This window comes from Coffea eugenioides, chromosome 8 (genome assembly GCF_003713205.1).
Source record: "Coffea eugenioides isolate CCC68of chromosome 8, Ceug_1.0, whole genome shotgun sequence".
Lineage (NCBI taxonomy): Eukaryota > Viridiplantae > Streptophyta > Magnoliopsida > Gentianales > Rubiaceae > Coffea > Coffea eugenioides.
In genome coordinates this window covers 43,867,328-43,886,881 of record NC_040042.1, presented here as the reverse complement: position 1 = coordinate 43,886,881, position 19,554 = coordinate 43,867,328, and the positions used below count along the sequence as shown (strand labels likewise).

The following is a 19,554-nucleotide window of genomic DNA, read 5'->3' as shown; positions in this document are numbered from 1 at the left end:
TTAAACTTTCCTTTCTTGTTATCCTGCATGGCAATCAGGATAACTAGATGGCAACAATAACATCCAAACAACCGCAAACAATAACATCATTATGGGAATAAATTTTGAAAGTAAATCACGTTGGAAATATTTTTTAGCAGGAGTGTTATTTTGGCAATAAACTCGTATATTATGTGGTGTAATTGAAGCAAACAATTTTGCCAATTTCTTATTGTGTGGGGCTGGGTGGTTGGTTGGAGGATAGAGAGTGGGGTATGTCGGGCCCAAATCGGCCCATGGGATTAATTATCATGCATGCGAGGGAGAGGAAGAGAAGGGCTGAGGCGCGTGAGTGAGAGAGAAAGTGAATATTGAAACAGAGAGAAAGAGCGCACAGAAAATGCACTGTGCCAGCCATTGACCAGTTCAGATTTGGACATGAATTTGCTCTACACACGCTTGTTCTTTCATCGCTGTCACCGCAAGGGAAGAAAAGAAAACAAATAAGTAAAACAAAGTAAAGAAAGAGGAATTATTGATCGATAGGGGGCGTTCTTCTTCTTCTTTTTTCCTTTTTCTTTTGTTTTTGTGCAAAAAAAAAAAAACTTAAGAAGGTTCTAGACTAAAATGTGATATATCAACTTTCAGAATTCTCTATGGATTTTGTAAATTTCAGAAGTAAAATGTAGCAATAAAATATTAGACAAACTCGAGGTCCTATTTGATAATATAACCAATTTAACACTTAAACTTAATAGATTCATATATTAATATGTTCAGACGCATTTGATAACAAAAAATAGAATGTCAAAATTAATTAAGTGAAACTGAATTTTTTAGACAAAATTTATTCCAAAAAATAAGTAACAAGTTATATATTCAAATATATTAAATTTAATAACACGCTCTTTTTGTGCTGGGCAATATTAAGGCATGATTATCTGCTTCTTGTTTAATTTGAATCTAAAAAAATTAGAGACATTAAACACTTTTTTTAACTATTTTTTATCTCATATATATATATATATATCACATTCCAAAAAATGTTATAGAATTATTTTTAAAAAAATTTCACAAATAATTTTCAAGGAGAATAATATGGAAGAAATTCATAATTCAATATTTTGATATTTATACACCCTGGAGCCAATCTATATAGCTACAAGTTACTTTTAAACTATTAATCAAGTTGTGCAATTTTTTTTTCATAATTTACTTACAAAAAAAGACTGCAACGACATTCTTAATCGACAAATACAGATATGAGAATTTCTAAAATTAAAATTAAGAGATCATCCTTTAATTTTTTTTTTCTGTCGTTTAAGTCATACATGTTTGGTATAGGATTTTTCTTATTCTTATTTTTATTCTTTCTTGGCACAAATGATTAACTAGTACTTCAGACCAGGTCATCTCCCATAGCACAAAATTAAAACAATGGCTGAAGGCATTATTTAAAATATCATATCTTGCCCACCTATGATTGACAAAACAAAACAAGGAAAAAAGGTTGTTGCATATGCTCAGATGACAAAGACAAGGAGTGAATCTATTGTGAGATGTGTACTAGATCTTTTCTTTTGATCTTGCAACATTCGACGTAGAAAAATATCGTGTACGTTGACTTGATCGATTTGATCTTCCAACTTTTTGTTGAATCCAAGATCCAAAAGCAAGAATTATTCACAAGGAAATAAACATAAACAGTAGACTATTCCACTTTTTTCTTTCATGAAAACAATTAGACATCTAACACCGACAGCTTTGAAAATGATTCACACTCGTGGGCTTTTACAGGAACGAATAGCGCACCCAGAAAACACCCCAGAAACTCTTACCTAGTGCGTATATTGAGCCAGACTTAATTTAAGCACCATTAAAGCCCAAATCAAGTAATCAACTAAAAATAATCAGCCAATTAGAAACCGGCTTGCAAGTTGATCAGTAAACCAATTCAATTTGCATGACATTTGAAGTTTCAAAATCTGCTACTTACAATCTTTTTCATTTTACTATCCGACCCAACCTAACCTACTCCGCTGATTATAAAGCTTTTATTCAAGGGTAGAAAGCCTTCAATAATAGTTACTTCGCAATATGTAAAACTTAAAAATTAATCTTAGTTATATTGACTAACGTATACACTGCATTAGCAGGGAGTAATGCATGTCGAAATTTACATTCAAATTTCACATGCATTATATATTTAAACTATTAACCTATACAAAAATGGTACTATAAAAAGATTAATCCAAAACTTTAAATAAAATAAAGATCCATGAATTACATTTACAAAGTTGAACCTATCTTAAATCTTAAGCACCCCTTCAAAATAAAAAAAAAATGCAAAAGACGAATAGTTTGAATTTTTGAGGTTTCGTCAATTTGAATCGACACTCAAAAGCAACGGACTTTGCGATTTGTACATCCAACATATAGATATAAAGAATCTGAAACGCCAAAACGCACCAAAAAATGGAATAAGCAAAAAGCAAAGAAAAAGAAGAAATGATGAGAAGGCAAAAGACATCCGAGGAGGAGGGGGAGTGAGCAGATGGATACCATGGGGGCTACCCCACCAAAAGTTTCTCTCCCCATAAATAAATAAAACAATCTTTCTGAAAGGTCCACATGATTGCCAGTCATCTGGGCCCGTGTGGGGCCCACACGGGTGGATCCGCCATTAATGGGCTCCCTGGCTGGAATAGTTGGCTTTGCTCGACTTTGACGATGATGTTTTCTGTTTTCTCCAGCGGTACCGGGAAAACCCAATCCGGCAACCCCATCAAATTAACTAAACAATCAAATATGGGTTTTGTCTCTTCTGCAAAATTCTTTAATATGATTATAAAACTCAGTGGTTAATTACTAATACTAGTGATTACCTGCGGTTTAGTCTAACGTGGTCTTTAACTGCCTATGGCTTTGGTCACCTGCGTATCATTGGCGGTCAAAGTCAACGGCATCTGTGATTTTTCTGAGACAATTTCAACAGATTTGACCCCTGCCGATGCCTCGAAAGTTACCATCGGCAAATGAATTGCTGTTTGGATGGAAGATTATTTTAAATATTATTATTATTTGGAATAATTACTATAGAACTTTTTGTGATGTGATGTATGTGAGATAAAAAGATAATTGAAAAAATAAAAAGGTGTATTGAAAATTATAATGGTGATATAAGCAAATAAATTTGGACAAATAATCTCCTGTCCAAACAAGTTAGGACCTATCTTTTGGTTTTAGTTAAGTAGTAATTACCAGTTAATGACTGTTAAACCATCAACTTAATGCATTTACTTTTCAAGAGTACAAACTGCTGTTATTGTCTTTCAATGATGTTAATAATTTCTTGGGCACCAGAAGGTAAGAAATTAAATATACTCGTATGCAGGTAAGAAATCATATTGGCCTATACTAAGTCTAATTTGAAGTATTAAAATTCAGACCCAAATGATTGATGTCATTTGATAATGGCGGCATCGCGCCCAATGATTTCTTCAACTAGCTAGTATGAACTTAAGTGATATGGTGTGATTTGATATTTTCAATTCAAATTTTGTTATTATTGTTAATGAATTAATGAGCTACCTTGTTTTTACGTCCCATAAAATTTCATATAAACATTGAAATATTTTTTTTGTGATTTGACATGTATAATAGTGTAAAATTTAAAAAATGATTGAGAATGTAAAATGACAGTTAAGATACGTCTTTTTTATGGTGCAAGTAAAATAATTTTTATAAAAAATTAGAGCCCGTTTGAATTGCTACTTTCTGGAACTTTTGTATGAAAATATACTGTAGTAATTTGATATATGTAACAAAAAAAGACAATCGAAAAATGTGTTCAAGAAAAATATAATAATTTTTTTAGAAAAAAATTGCAATTCAAGCAAGATATTAGGATTCCAAACACACAAATACCTTGCAGTACTTTTTTTTTTTTTTTTTTCCAAAAGCAAAATTGTTGAATGCTTAAAACTCGCACATGATTTAGTGGCTATTTTTATGGACTCAATCAATTTATTACTTATATTTTTGAATGAAAGAGACAAAGTGATGAAAAAAGTATAAAATGAATAATCCATCAAAAGTAGCACACCGTCCAAATTATAGGTGGCTGCTGAATAATGTGTCGTGAAATGTGAAACCAACACCTACTCAACCAGAGAGGTTTCTTGGAAGAATCAAACAAGATTCTGGGCTGGCCGCTGCAGGTATGATATTTTTAGTTTTTCTTGTGTTCATAAAATCTCAAATGATGTAACATACATTTAAGAGAAGCCTGTTGTTGATCAATTTCCATCAAAACACGTGACAATCTTCAAAACCAAATTCATAAACATCAACGTTGATCCAAGGCCAAGCCAAAGATCATAAGCCACGCAATGCCAACTCATTGAATCACCAACCACTTCCAAAATCGTACATTAATTAGTACAATTTTCCTTTTTTTTTTTTTGGGAATCTCTTTTACGGCATTTGGTTTAGTATCGAGTAAAGACGCTATCAGATTATATGTCAAAATCCACATGCATGCTTGATTAGTCGATTGCTTTCCTTCTTCTAATTTGGATCTAATCACAGTGTAACAAACACAATTACTATAATCAAAATATAGTTCCTAACATGTACAAGCCTGTAGCTGAAGAGCAAAATTAAGGGTGGGTGTTAGACTTTCAGTGTTGCCGTGATATTAAGGTTTAACCAGACAATAATGTTCTTCTTCTTTTCTTTATTTCTTTTTCTCTTCATTTGGTCACAGAGAAATTTTTCGATTCAAAAGGCCTTGTTTGGATTGTATTTTTCTGTAACGATTTGATATACGTGAGATAAAAAAGTGATTAAAAAATATATACAAAATGTAACAATTTTTCTTTAGAAAATTGCTGGCTATACTAGTTTATGATTCCTACATTCTGACCTAGTAATGACTTGGAAGCCATAGAGGAAATGATTCACCTTCATCACGACTAATGATGAGTAATAACCGCAAATGTGGCCGGACCGTATATCCCACAATGATGGCTTGTGTGCTAGTTATAATTGTTTGTTTGTTCTTGGCCATCAAAGGATAAAAGCCACACAAAATGAAAATGAGTGGGATACGTACTCATAGTTTTTTTCCCTTTTTGCTTTTCAATTAACTCATAAAAAAAAAGGTTTGTATTGTGAAGCACTTCAGTGTTTGCTTGGAATCATGGATTACACAAGGATTCTTTTGTAGACAAAAGCTTTGGCCCAATGATCATCCTTCCCATCTTTGCAAGAAAACTTTCTAAAACAACTTCTTAAATAAACGCAACCTTTTGATTAGTATATTAAACTGCCTAAATTACTTTATTCAAGATACTTTTTTGAAGATAAGTAGATGTTGTGACTTGTAACTATGATGATAGGGCTAGGCATAAATGTATCTTTTCAACTTTAATCTTGGTTTCAACAATTAAACAGTTGCACTAGACAATGAATTGAAGGTTAGTTACTAAGATGCTTTACCATTGATTGATGGGGTTTGGGTTCAGATTATCAAGGAGATAGGTGGGTTTCCCATCTGTTGATCCTCTCAAGAAAGTAAAAGAAAAAATAAAAAGTACCACAAGAGTAATTGTACGTATCAATGTAATTTAGTGCGTTACTTCCTTTTTAAGAAATAGAACATGCACAATTTTGCCGTTCTTATACACATTGACTATGTACAAGTAAATATTTTTGCCATTCATTTTGTCAGAAAAAGCTCATCTGAGCTGTTGCTTTTATAATGATGATTAACAACTGAGATTTCATGTTCAGAAGAAGCAGGACAAAATTGTGTGCAAGTGGGAATAATCAAGAAAGTGGGATTTAGCGGCCATCTAGAAAATAAAACATAGCTTAAAATTAAAAAAAGAAACCATACAATATGGCTACAATGAAGATGGCGGAACAACTTTTAAGAACAACAAAGTTGAATTTGTTCATGCTGTCATTGGAGGGATATATGTTTGCGGAGTTCATGTGCCACGCCCTGATCGAGGCCTTAACCTTGGCATCGGTGGCATTATTGAACAAGAAAAGCTGCGCATTTTCGTACACAGAATTTGTTGGATATACCCGTGATGTAATACATGTCCTTCCACCTTGCCCAAAGCTCTCCACAATTGAGTGATCAACCTGCATCATCAAAAGCCCATCATCCATATTAGTCTTCCATACAACTATTAAATGGATATATCGGGCTTGTTTGGCCCACTGAAGCAAACATTCTTCATCGTTTGGACTGGCCAAGCTTGGGCCAAATCCAAGCTTGACATGATAATATAACTTACCAATATCCTCATAGATAGTTTTTCTCCTTCCAAGACCGGAACGGTGCTGCCGTAGACGCCCTTCCTGACATCGGTTGCTTTAGATGACCTTAAACATTGTACATTGAACGAGTCAAAAATGCAATCCAATTTTCACTAACAGTGCAATTCTTGACATGGAAAATTGGATCAAACAGGGCAAAATGAAAGGAAAAAAAAAACCTTGAAAGATCAGAACAGAAGAATGTCTTGAAATTTCCATCTGTTCCCTTGGCAATGTAGAAGTAAACAGGAGTCTGCTCAGACTGATCATTATCTGCGAGAACTAACAAACCAAACGGACCCAATGCGCCCCTCTCAGCAGCACCGCCGCTTGTGCTGCAAACATACTCTGCATCGGTTCCGTTAACCATCTCCTTAGCCTCTTTATCGATCTCAAACTCAGCAACAACATCCAACTACAAAAACCAACGACATAGAAAATGGTCCGTGTCAGCAAAATCATGTCCCTGTCGGAAGTATCAATAACAAGTTCCAAGAAAGTCAAGTACTGCTACTAACCTGTGCTGCAGAGCCCACATCAAGTGGTATCACTGAACCTGGTTTAACCTCCACACCGTCGAAACTCTTGCCATTTAGTCTCAACTTCTCAACCTCCTCCACTGGCCATTGCAGCAGGTTTGTACCAGTTTTCTTATCATACAATACTGTCCTTGGAATGGCCTGTTCAACGTATACAGCACACCATCATGAATAAAATTGTACCAAAATGTTTTTATTCAGCTCCATTTACATCTCCTAATGACTGCATGAATTTCAAATTTAGAGCCGCAAAATCATTAGCTTTTGAAATCCCACTCTGAGCTCGTCTCGATGAGAACTTACTCAAGATTGGTTGGTTGATTGATTGTACTAAAAGAAATTTAATCAGTTCACTTGTTAAGAAATTTAATCTGTTTTTTTCCTTCCAAATAGTGCCTTGACCAAACAAAGAATGCACACACACCTGAAGGGATGCCCAGCCTTTAGCAATGTCAGCAGCTTCGCTATCAGTCTCAGTAATCCACCCCCAAAGCACTCTTCTCCTCTTTTCTTGATCATAAAACGTCTTAGATGCATAGAAATTACCATAATCATATCTTAATCCAATGCCAACATCTAACGTGGGATCATCAGGAATCCATTTCCCACGAACTCCATCATATGTGCCTAATGCGTAGTAATCATTTCTGTCATCATCCAAGCTAGCCTTCACGACGTGTTTCACAGCTGAACCATCGTCGGATGTGTCCAGCCCATTTTCATCCGTTCTTGAAACCGGGTAAAAATCCACGCATTCCCACATGCCCGTACCCGGGACTCCATGGAGGACCCCATCCAGGAGCTCATAGGATTTGAAATCCACCGTGTCATAGACAAGTGAAATTCCAGTCTTGTTCACTTTTGAACCAATGGTAATTCGCCACTTGCCCTCTGAGGTGTACCAAGCTGTTGTGGGGTCACGGAAATCCTTAAAATGGATTCCGGGTGGTGGGACGAGAACCGGGTTTCCGGGGTACTTGACCCACTCGATGAGGAGAGGATCAGATGGGTCGGCAGGGTACGCAAGATTTTGCACCTGCACAGTTGCGTTGGTCGAGCCGGTGTACAGCATGACAAGTTGACCGTCGGGAAGGATGGTTGCAGACCCGGTCCATACGCCATTCTGATCGTACCATTGATCGGCCACCATGGCTATTGGCAGATGGCGCCAGTGAATCAGGTCCGTTGACACTGCGTGGCCCCACACAATGTTGCCCCACACTGCACCATCTGGGTTGTACTGATAGAACAAATGGTACCATCCCTTGTACAATAATGGACCTATTGAATGGGAGTGAGATTTTAGATGAATCTAAAGAAAGTAAAAAAATTCTCAATGGTCTTTAATGGGTATACCACATTTTTTTTCTTGGGGAGAAAAACTTGATGATGATATTTGTTCTCCTTTTTTTCAAAGTCATGAACAAGTTGTTCAGGTTTAGAAAAAAAAAATCCATTACACAGACAGCAGATAAAAACTTAATCCTTAGAAATAAATAGGGAAAAAAATAGGGATAAAAGATAAGCTCTAGATAAAGTTGATGATGCAAGAAAGATTTTTTTGGAATATGGTCAATTTACATCCTAATGTTTTTATTCCTTAGTAATCACCCATTTGAACTTTTAGTGGATATAGGGCTGCAATACATTATCACCGAAAAGTTATTCAAATAACTGCCGGATGATTTAATTTTAAGGTGTATTGATATGAATTTTGGATAACCTGAACTTTATCTCTGTATTTAAAAAACAAAAAGTAAGATCAAATGTCTGCACTGAATTTAGGTTTATCTACCAATTTACCCTATTCTTAGTTGCCTCGAAACTTCGTGAAAGATAATCTTTCTTATACATTGTATATAAAATTTACTCTTCTATAAAGGTTCAAAATCAGGATCCAAATCCATATCTCTTTTTGTTCTCTCTATCTCTCTCTTTTTTTTTTTTTTTTTTTCTAAGCTTTAAAAAAATCAAATCTGGAAAGTAAAAAAGGGCTGAGAACATAAAAGATTGCTAAAAGCACTTCAAAGAAGGCAGATGAGAATACACAAAATCAATTATGTGGTGTTAGTTGCTTCCTATAATGTCTACCTCCTTTAAAATGACCATCTTCAATATTTCCGGGAATTAAGGACTTGACTAGATTGTATTAACAGAAAGCATCCACGAAGAAAGTTTTTCTAGTTTTACATGTTATCCCATTTCTATATCCAAATTCAATACAAAAACCACAAGAAAATCAAGATATCTAGATTAAAATTTAGAAGAGTAGATGTAGTAGGATACTTTAAACTTATCTAGTGGCTTCTTAATCGAGAGAAGATCCATAGAACGACTAGCTTTCTGTGGGAATGATAAAATTTCTTAATACATGGAACTATCACACTGAAATCAGATTATTTAAACCAAACAGGAACACTTTTACGCGTTGCGTTTCAAATCAATTTATCGGTCTGTATTTCTCAACTCATTTCCAACAGCTAAAACGACAAAAAAAAAAAAAAATCTCAAAGAAAGGGTGGTGGTGTTAGAACTTAGAACTTAGAACAGGCATGGTTATTGACTGTTGTGCTTACCATTAGGATCTGTAGAAGTAAAGATTCCCCCAGTCCAGGCAATGCCAGCCAAACATCCGGAAAGAGAACAAAGGAGGAGATAAAAGGGGAAGAAAAAGAATTAGAGATAATCAAATTTGAACGTAAACAAGGAAGCTCAATCCAACTAGAGAAATGGATGGAAACATTATCCAGAAAATATATTAATTACGAGCAATTTGCATTGATGAATCCGCAATCCAATCTCACCCAAAAGATAAACAAAAATATATGTATATAAAAAAGGCACATCTTTAATCAATACTATAACAAACAACAACTGAATTTGTTACCATTCATCCAATTCATCCTCGGCTGAAAATGGAATGCAGTTCTTTGCCAAGCAAGCATTTGATTAGTCCATGAAAATGGAGTCCCTTCCCCAGCAAACAAGAATGGACCATTTGACTTGGCCGACACTCCTTCCGCCACCCCACGGGCTACCGCCGGCCTAACCTTCTCCGGCGGCCGCGGCGTTGACTGCAGCCCTGATGAGGTAGATGTCGCCTCATCATTAGGCATGGATGATGACATTTTTTTTGCATATCCATCTCTATCCACCAATGCCACCAAAAGACCAACGGCCAACAGCCCAGCTACTAGTAAGAGAATGAATTTCGTGGGCCGTCGGCATTTCGCCTTTGCTCCCGACCTCTGATCGTCATCACCTAACAGCGGAGCATAAGGGGATGGGGCGGGATTTGATGGTTCATGCCAACCGGAAGATGCCATTCTTCTCTCTTGTTCAGAATGTTACATGACCTCATCAGAATTCACGTAAGAAAGGGTGAAATACATATATAAGAGAAGCGTTGTGGATATAGGAAAAGCAAATAATAATATACGTTCATGAGTTTGACAGATGTGGCTTGTGTGTCAGATTTGGAGTTCAGCGGAATTTATGATTGTTGAGTTTGTACAAGGGGCACATGTTGTTAAGGTTTGCTGGTTTTCCCGTTCCCGCATGGCTGGAAATAAGAGGAAGAGGACACAAAAGAGGGTGTTGTTTTTGGGCTGGCAGGATTGCCACAGCAAATTTTCCTCAATGTCAAGATTACTTTCAATCAATCAACTTTATATATATATAATTATATATAAAAAAATTTTAGATCCATTGAGTATTATTTTCTCTCTCTAATTAATATTTTTTCCTACTCATTTACTTTCCTTTTTCTCTATCTCTATCTCTTAAATCATCAATTATTTTCACAATTTATTAAATTGGTTTCGGCTTTAATAGTAAATATTTCAGATTTGGCTTTAATAATTTCTCATATACTAGTTCTATGTTCTCTTATATTTTTATTTATTTTTATAATTTTACTCAAAGATTCTTTTTTCAAACAAAATATAATTTAATTCAAAATAAATAATAGTTTAAAATGAAAATGATCTTAGAAAATAGTTTTACTTTCCCTTCAACATTCATGGAATATACAACGTGATGTAATTTAAACTTACTTTCATCTAATTGTTAGAGAATATAAATACTTGATCGAAACCAGGACTTATATGATACTATGAATACTCGATCAAAGTCAAGACTTATATGATGAGTATAAAAGAGGAAAAGATGGTAAAATTTTTAATAATATTAGCTACTTAAAAGCATGATAAATAAGTAGAATTCAAAGGGAAAATATATGTTGCATATCAAAAATATTTTATACTATAGTATTGAGTTATAATAACATTATAATAGCAATCGTTTTAAAGTGAAAATTGTTGGAATTAAATCAAGTTATATTTGCAAATAAATAAATAAATAAAGTTTCCGAATAGAATAAAAAAGCAAGAGCACATAGAATAAAAAAAATACAAGAAAAGATTATGGCAAAACTACATTATTTAATTATAAAGTAATAAATCAATTAATATGTGCATGTGTGTGTGTGAGAGAGAGAGAGAGATGAGAATAATAAGGGGAAGAGTGAAAGACCCTAAGTCCCTAACAAACAATACTCAATTAGAGAGAGAAAAGATGCATAATGATTCTTAAGGAAATCAAAACATATATGGAGTTGATTGAATGAGCGTAATCGTAGCATGTGAGTAAAATGCGTTCTGCAGACGAATAATTGCTTTAGCAATGTTGCTTTCCATTTTTGTTTCCATGGGAGGCAATTTGGTAAGAATTTAATTGTTCAAGAGTTTAATTTAGGGGACAAGGGGAGTGCATACTAATCGCAATGGGATTTTTCTGCCTATTTTGGTATAAGGAACTGTGGAGTTAAAATAGGAAAGGAAATGAAATCTTGAAGTGACGTTTGTGTTGGTCCTGCTATAATATTTTGATTTTCATGTCTATTAAGCATAATTTTTGGAGTAGATTTGTCCTAGTAGATGGTGACGTGGTGACAGCACGGTGTTGTTCACCTTCTCGACTTTCTAATTAGTCTGGTTTGTATTACCTTTTAAATATACACTCACATATCAACTTCCTTGCATTTTAGACTTTTTATTTATTATCATTGATTCATCTTTCCTTCACAAAAAACCAACATATGAGAACCCCCCCCCCCCCCCCCCCAACAAAGAAAAAAAATCATTAGACAAACCTGCATTTAAAGGTGGCTATAGCCTCAATTATTATCATAAAACTAGATGTATTAGACCAAAATTTCCCTGCGTGTTGGGATATATCCCCATGCAAGATTGGAAATTAAGTAGGGTAGTGTAATCAAAGATATATAGGTAAAAACTTCATGCAGGCAAAAAACATGCAACTTAATTAAATCTCAAATTCCAAAAAACATTAAAAAATATAATTAGACCTTAAGAATCCTAAAATTCCACAACTATAATTAGACTCACCCGTATGCTACAGTAAATTTAAGTAAATCAGGACTGCATTTGGGTAGAAACCAGAAACTAATACCACAGGAACTTTGTATTAAATCCCAGGTACATGAATCAAGTGATTCTAATTCTTCTTCTTCGGCTTGAAAATTGGTAGAAAATTGGACATCCATCATGGGATGGGATGGGATGGCAAAATGCTGGAAGAGCATGTGCTCGGCCACATGCAGCCGGGAAATCAGATTCATTTTTCTCCCAGTATTAGTCAGCTAGACGAATCTTAATTTGTCTGCTGGTCCATTTGTCTTATCATATTAGTGTAGTGATTTAAGACGAAAACCATATGGAAAAAACACAGACAAATCCTCAATTATTTGACCAATAATGTGATTGTTTCACACGTCTCCCACATGCCATTATCTATCAAATCGGATCAGCGTCCTCGGTTTTTGAGATTCTAATACAAGTTCTCCTTCTTAAGAGAAGTAACATAAGTCGATTTTTTGAGTCATAAATTACATTTGCGTTGTTAAAAAAAAGAAAAAGAAAACTTATGATGTACAATTCAGCGTAACTCATTTTGTATTAATTAAACAAATAGTAATGAAATATCAAGTCTGACAAATGTTAGTAGTATTCAAACTAGAGGACAACTAAATCCGGTCGTGCAGAACATTTTTGGCATTGATAGTCTATGGAATTTCCCTAAAAGAGAACATTATTCCGAAGATTATACCTTGGAGTTTTGCTGAATATTCTAAAAACCTTGTGCTTGTGACACTGTATCTTCTTGCAACTCTAAATTCTTGTTCGTGCTCACAAAGGAAAATTCATTGTTTGTTCGGCCCAGATGGCAGCTATTGCGCAATTGTACTCGCAGTGAAAATGCAATTTGAGGGGCTTTGCAATTTAGAGAGATGCAGCTAAATGCCGCGTTCGTGTTGGGTCCTTTGGTTGATGAGGCCCGTTAGAGGATTCTTAAGATTAGGCCACCATAGGCGTATGTGAGAATTTTGGCATCAGGAGGGACGGTTGCCCGTAGTTTCGCTAAAGTAGCTAGAGGCACATCATATTTCAATGACTAGTCTTGAAGCTGGCCATCAAGCCACAGACAATGAGTGCAGAATGAAGAATTATATTAGCTGCTTTTTTGGTTGTCAATCATCAGTATCACATAACTCTCAAGTACCTACTCCTGTTGAAAAGTACCAAGGGGCAAAAGCAAGTTAGACACCAATTCCGACAATTGTCAGCTCCTTGTAATTCGGGCATATTCATCGGCGTCAGATGGGTACACAAGACACAAGACACGGCTGACTACGAAGTCATTATTCTTGGACGTAGAAGACGCAAATGCTGAGAGTTCATAATAAAACTGGAGCTCAGGCAAAGCAAGAAAAACCAAAATTGAATTGGAAAAAAAAAAAAGCCCGAGCCTCAGATGTCCGTCCTCAATTACAGAATTATGTTAAAGTAGAAAAGCAAAATGAACAAGAAAACGGAAGGAGCTATGCTAAAATTTGGCATGTGGTTCTCATTATATGAAGCAAAGGACAGGTTTAGTTGTAACCCCAATTCAGACATTGGGAGGAGGCCAGATCTTCCCGAATAATTCTTCAACCCGCTTTGCTTGATTAACATAGCCGTCCATTCCGGCAGTGAGAAGCTCCACACCAGCAGGCCCCATTGCCAAGGCAAAGCCATTCTGGTCCCACTTTACTAGCTGGAAATCGATACAAGATATCCATGAAAGTTGCTAATTCACCCAGTACACGTAATGAACATATAATAATTAAGTTGCAGGTAAGCTGGAGGGACTTGATTGAGAAAGATAAACGGAAGGAAGAATTTCTTTGGAAATTTGTTGAAAAATTTATAGCAAGTTCTGTGGATTTCATGTGAAAAAAATCACTTCAGAAGATAAGCTTCTTTTGTAAGTGTACTAAAAAAAAGGTATGACATGAAACCTTTCAGATAAATTCTTGCTACACTGTCCTAATATTGTTACCTTAGTATTACAAACAAGAAACCTTCTTTGGCTGATGCGAGCATATCCCATGCCATGGAGCTAGCTGATTTACCAGCGAGCTCCCTACTACGTGAGTTGTTATAATATACCTTGTCTTCTTTGTAATATTAATCAGAAGTTAACCAATTGGCTATCATGGAATTCTACTCTCTATTGAATCACTAAGCAAGAAATAGACAGATGATGCATTAAAAATATACCTCCTCCTGGCTAAAATTGTAGGCGGCAGCAGATTGTGGGGAAAGCCTTCGCACAAGAGAGTATTTCTCATCAGGAGGAGTCACTGAATCCTTCAGAGATTGCAATATCTTCAAGGGGGTGATAACATAATCAACCCTGGAAAATGCAGAAAAGAGAACTTGAGCTCCAGAGAACTAAAAATTGGATCAGCCTTGTAAAGAAGCTCCACATCCCAAATGTAAACAGATTCATATTTACCCTAAAAGGTTGAAAACATCCTGTTTGTTTCGAATTGCTGCTGCCATCAATTTTGACTTATAACCATTTTTGTGAATGTAATTATAAGCCTTTGTCACCTATAATGACAAAAGATGTACATAAGCTCAAAATGTGAAAAGCACTCCAGTGTTAATATACTATAACTCAAACTTTTCATAGTTCAGAAAGGGTAAGGGTTCAGATTGTCCAAATATAACTTCATTTCTTTGAAAGTTCAAATTTACCAGAAAATAATTTAAAACAGCTGTAACTATTTTGGAAGTATACTCGACATTTTGTAGTTGAGGCAGAAGAAGGGGTTGACACTTCAGAAGACATGTTCATCTACAGGAAGTTTCTTTTCTCCCTTTCTAGTGGAAGGGCAAACAGTTGTAAAAAAGAAAGTACTCGTACCCGGAACACTCTTTTTTTTTTTTGACAAGTCTACCAACGAAAATAACCATCAATTAAAACTAACCAAAGCCAACCCAGGATCTTCTCCTCTTCTAAGTGCACTTTCTACTTCAGGGTCACCACTATGGTTCCGAGCCCAGTCCTGAAAAAATAAAGCTTGTTACTACTGTGTGTAGAAATTTTCATACAATGATAATGCATGAGGAAAGTAATTACCCTAAGGCGACCAACAAATATCTGAATAACAGATGCACCAGCTTGGGCTGCAGCTGCTGCTTGACAAAAGCTGAAATGCATGACTAAGTGATTAATGAGAGAAAAAGTGACAGAAGAATAAGAGAAAGCCAATAAATCAAACATGATTAGGAAGGCAAATAGTTCATAAGCCATGGGACTACATAAAGCCAGAAGACATTGGGTAAAGCAGGCCAATAAAATTCTCTCAGAGCTATTTTAAAGCACAAATGATATCAAACAAGAAGTTCATCACACAAAATTTTATATTGTGATTAGGAAAGGAGAACTTCATACTAGATTATAAGACAATATTGACATGCACATTACATCAATCTAAGAGTGAGGCTTTAGAGCAATCCTCTTGCAACTTATACAGATTTTCTTTGGCAAGATTGAGAATCTAGTCATGCATGGTTGAATAGGGTTGCAAATTCATAATTGGGAAACTTAGAAAGAATGATGCTATGTTATGCAAGTTGAATATGTGATGTCATCTCCTGTGCACGTAGAAGGTTTTACTGCACCCATTACCATAATTTATGTGCAAACAGTCATTTCAAATCATATGATGATGCTACTGTATTGAGAAGAAAACAGCATACTAAAGGTCAGTAAATACTGTACATTTAGCTTAAGTATGCGAACTTAGCATTTTCTTGCGTATTTGCTTCTGCTATTGTATAATTTAAGAATACAAGTTTATCAATCATTCAAGAACACACATAACATTGGAATTGAACATCACTGAAAGATGCAGAAATATAGCAGAAGCACATTGAATATTTAAAGAGAGAACTGGATCCTAGTAGCTGCAAGGTGAAAGCTACATCTGCAATGATAATGTAGCTGAATTTTGGATCATAAGAGGCAACAAAATGCAAAGTTCACATCTTTGAAGTGCTGAAATTTTATCTTGCCCACGTAGATGAAAATTTTCATTTTTTGGTGAAAGCACAGATAAAAATTCACAGCACAAGAGAGATAAACGAACAGCAGCCAAGAGAACTATTCTGAAAGTAAAAGCATGATAACAATAAGGACATATAATAACATAATTCAGCCAATAACCAAGTCAAAACTACCAAAGAGTGCAATCATCGGGGAAAATCTACTATTGTTGCCATTTGACAGAAATACATAAATAATTGCATATAGAGGTATTTTTGAAGAAAAGAAGTTGCCATCTCATACCTGTAAACAAATGTCAAATGTGTCTGTATACCCTCAGATTCTAGCAGGCTTGAAGCCTCAATCCCCTAGGAGATAAAAATTAGGGAAAATGAAATCAAGCATAAAGTCAAACAGGATGAAAGCCCAAAACAGATGAACTATCTGTAACTAATGGCCACACTCTGTCCTTCCTATTTACCTGCCAAGTAGAAGGGATTTTGAATAACAACCGCTCTGGAGGGACTTGAAAATCATCATACAATTTTAAAAGCTCATGCACCTGAACTCATGCCAGAGAAAAGATTTTAGTCAGCATAATGGGTTATATCTTCTTGGAACTATTCATTATATTATATTAAAATTATTTAACTCTGCCACTTTCAATAAGAGAAGTAGGCCAACTCCATTTGAAAGATGGACAACAGCCTTTAAGTTAAGAGGAATTGCCAGAGTATATGGATCGTACTTGGTGCAGCAACCATGAGCTTAGTTAAAACAGGTCTACTAAGGTAATCACCTATGACAAACACATTAATGATATCAACAACGATTTGCTGCTAATGGTGAGAAACTATGGATGGATCCAACAGCTGCAAGGCAGCATCTCTTTTCAAACACAACATAGCATGCAAGTGGTTCTCAGCTCAGACTACAAGGCATAACTTTGAGTCATGAAGATGGCAAGAGAGCTTTTCCAGACACCTCTAGTCCAACTAGGGTCACAATTCTATAAAGTTAAACTCCTACATGTTGTTCCAGTCATATAGAACTACCTCGATTTTCACACTGCATAAACAAATAAGAACAGGCAGAGGCAACAAAAGTATATTATTCAAGTCAAGTTCAAATTTATAAGACAATTGCAAATTCATACCTCAGATCTATCTTAGAAGTTTCAGATTACACTTAATTAAATAGTAGAAGGATATAAAATGACCGATATATAGAACAATTCAAGTGAATCTCAGAGTATGCAAGTGAAAAAGACAGGACAAAGTTGCAAAGACAGACCATAATGCAACATTCAACTTCCCAAAGAACTGTAAGTAATTTTATAGAATGTTTTGCATAAAAGAAGGGGAAAAAATGAAGGAATTTTAAGAGATTTCACCTTACGAACAATGCCATGAGTGTCATATGCAAGACGAGCATCAACTTCTGTAGAAACTCGACCAGGCACTAACTTTGCAAGATCACTACCTATATTTACCAAAGCCTGCAATTCCGACATGTAATTGTCAGAAGAATTCAAATCAACCAATCATAGGAACCAAATAGACATGATGAAAAAAGAACCAACCTTGTTAAAGAAACAAGACATCCGAAGATCTGAGTTCTCTAATCCATAACACTCCGAGTCTGCCAAAGCAGTATCCACAGCGCTCTACACCAAAAAAGTTACAGAAATATAAGGCGGCTAAATAGATAAACAAATATTATGTTAGTAAGAAGAGAACAATGCAAAGCAACCAACAATTGCAAGTTCTAAATCAATCCTAAATTACTTAATTTGATAGACTACCAACTATAAGTTTATCAATTCAGAACGGCCTTAACATCTTCATTTAAGAAGTAAACTATGTCCTTACCATTTGCTGCAGGAAAGAAGTTAAGTCAATCTTGTAACTAAACAAACTCCAATAGATATATATTAGCCGTATCTTCAGAGATATAAGTTCATTTTACCTTTTTCTTTTGCAAGATACTAGATAGCTAACAGAAGCTTTTATATTTTCTTCTTATACTTTGAGAATCCTATTTCCTTGCCATAAACAGAATTTGTATGAACGTGCATGTAATCTACATATTACCATCTATAATACTAAAATATTCAGCACAAGGCTTGATTATGATCGATAGATAGGAATTATTACCCTGAATTTGGTATCAGGAAGGCTGCAGATACCTAAGATTAGAGACGAGCTAACAGTAGCAGCTGTTGGAGGGAACCTGCAAAAGGTATAAAAACTTCTTTTTGAATCGTCTATAATTCATTTCCAGCTGAAAGTTTTCAATCAACAACAAAAAAATCAGGGTACAATCAAGGTACAGCAGAATAAACAAAGGAAAATGGGTGGGGGAATCAAAACCTTTCGAAATCATCGAAAATTACAGTATCAGGAACAATCTCACTGTAACTTGTCACAGCATCCAATTCAGTGCTCAAACCTAATCGCATTATCTCCATATATTAATCATGATTACAAAAAACGAAAAATGTCATTTCTCAAAAAAAAAAATTAAAAAATAAAGATAAATAAATAAAACTTCATATTATACCCGTGTCAAGAGAAGATGAAAAACCGGTGGAAGCTCGGATTAGAGAAAAAGATCGACTCGGCTTGAATATTAGAGGTGGTTTTACAGATTGCACTGCGAATTTCAATTTATTATCCTGTTCAATTTTTGATAAATTGCCATCGATTAGATCATTGGTTTATAACTATACAGTGAACAAAATTCAAGAAATTGAATTGGAAAAGGAAGGTAAATGCAGACCTGGAGAGATGAGAAGGAGGTGAGCGGAGAATACAAGGAAGCTACTGACGCTGCTGCTGTCGACATTTTCACGCAGCGAGAGGGTGTGTGTGTGTGTGTGAGAGAGAGAGAGAGGGAGGGAGCTGTGCGTAGAGTGGATCAGGAGGAGTGTGGGATTTATATATGTAGAAAGGGCGATGACGTCATTCGAGGAGAGCATTTAGAAAATGATATTGCCAGAAGAAGGGTACAAATTTTCAAGTGAAAAGTACATCTGTTACTGGGTTTTGTAATCTGGCAGTGCTGGCAAGTATGAGTGGAAGTAGACTAGAGCCCAGAGAGGATTTTAAATCTATTTTGACAGCGAACCTGACTAAGACAAGTTGGTTTTAATATGAATTGGAAATTTTTTTTTTTTTTTTTTTAATATGAATATGAATTGGAATTGGATAGAGCTAAAATAAGATTTGGGATTGCCTGCCACATATGAACTGAAGATATTTGTAATTAGCATTCCTGTCACTTTTTTGAAGTGTTATGCCCG

At 35.3% G+C, this 19,554-nt stretch overlaps 2 protein-coding genes across 2 annotated transcripts; both read right to left on the bottom strand.

Moving 5' to 3' along the window:
• Positions 1-5,797: 5,797 nt before the first annotated feature.
• On the bottom strand, positions 5,798-10,177 carry LOC113780858 (acid beta-fructofuranosidase). Its single transcript, XM_027326641.1, has 7 exons — positions 9,739-10,177; positions 9,428-9,436; positions 7,276-8,132; positions 6,831-6,992; positions 6,492-6,727; positions 6,291-6,378; positions 5,798-6,135 (listed from the first exon to the last, which is right to left on the bottom strand). The coding sequence occupies exons 1-7, from the start codon at positions 10,175-10,177 to the stop codon at positions 5,863-5,865; spliced, it is 2,064 nt and encodes a 687-aa protein (XP_027182442.1). The 3' UTR covers positions 5,798-5,862.
• A 3,293-nt stretch (positions 10,178-13,470) lies between these two features.
• LOC113779612 (transaldolase) lies at positions 13,471-19,157 on the bottom strand. Its single transcript, XM_027325258.1, has 13 exons — positions 19,032-19,157; positions 18,813-18,927; positions 18,623-18,701; positions 18,407-18,482; positions 17,833-17,916; positions 17,644-17,748; positions 16,732-16,812; positions 16,554-16,618; positions 15,342-15,411; positions 15,190-15,267; positions 14,712-14,809; positions 14,474-14,609; positions 13,471-13,967 (listed from the first exon to the last, which is right to left on the bottom strand). The coding sequence occupies exons 1-13, from the start codon at positions 19,095-19,097 to the stop codon at positions 13,821-13,823; spliced, it is 1,200 nt and encodes a 399-aa protein (XP_027181059.1). The 5' UTR covers positions 19,098-19,157; the 3' UTR covers positions 13,471-13,820.
• Positions 19,158-19,554: the final 397 nt, after the last annotated feature.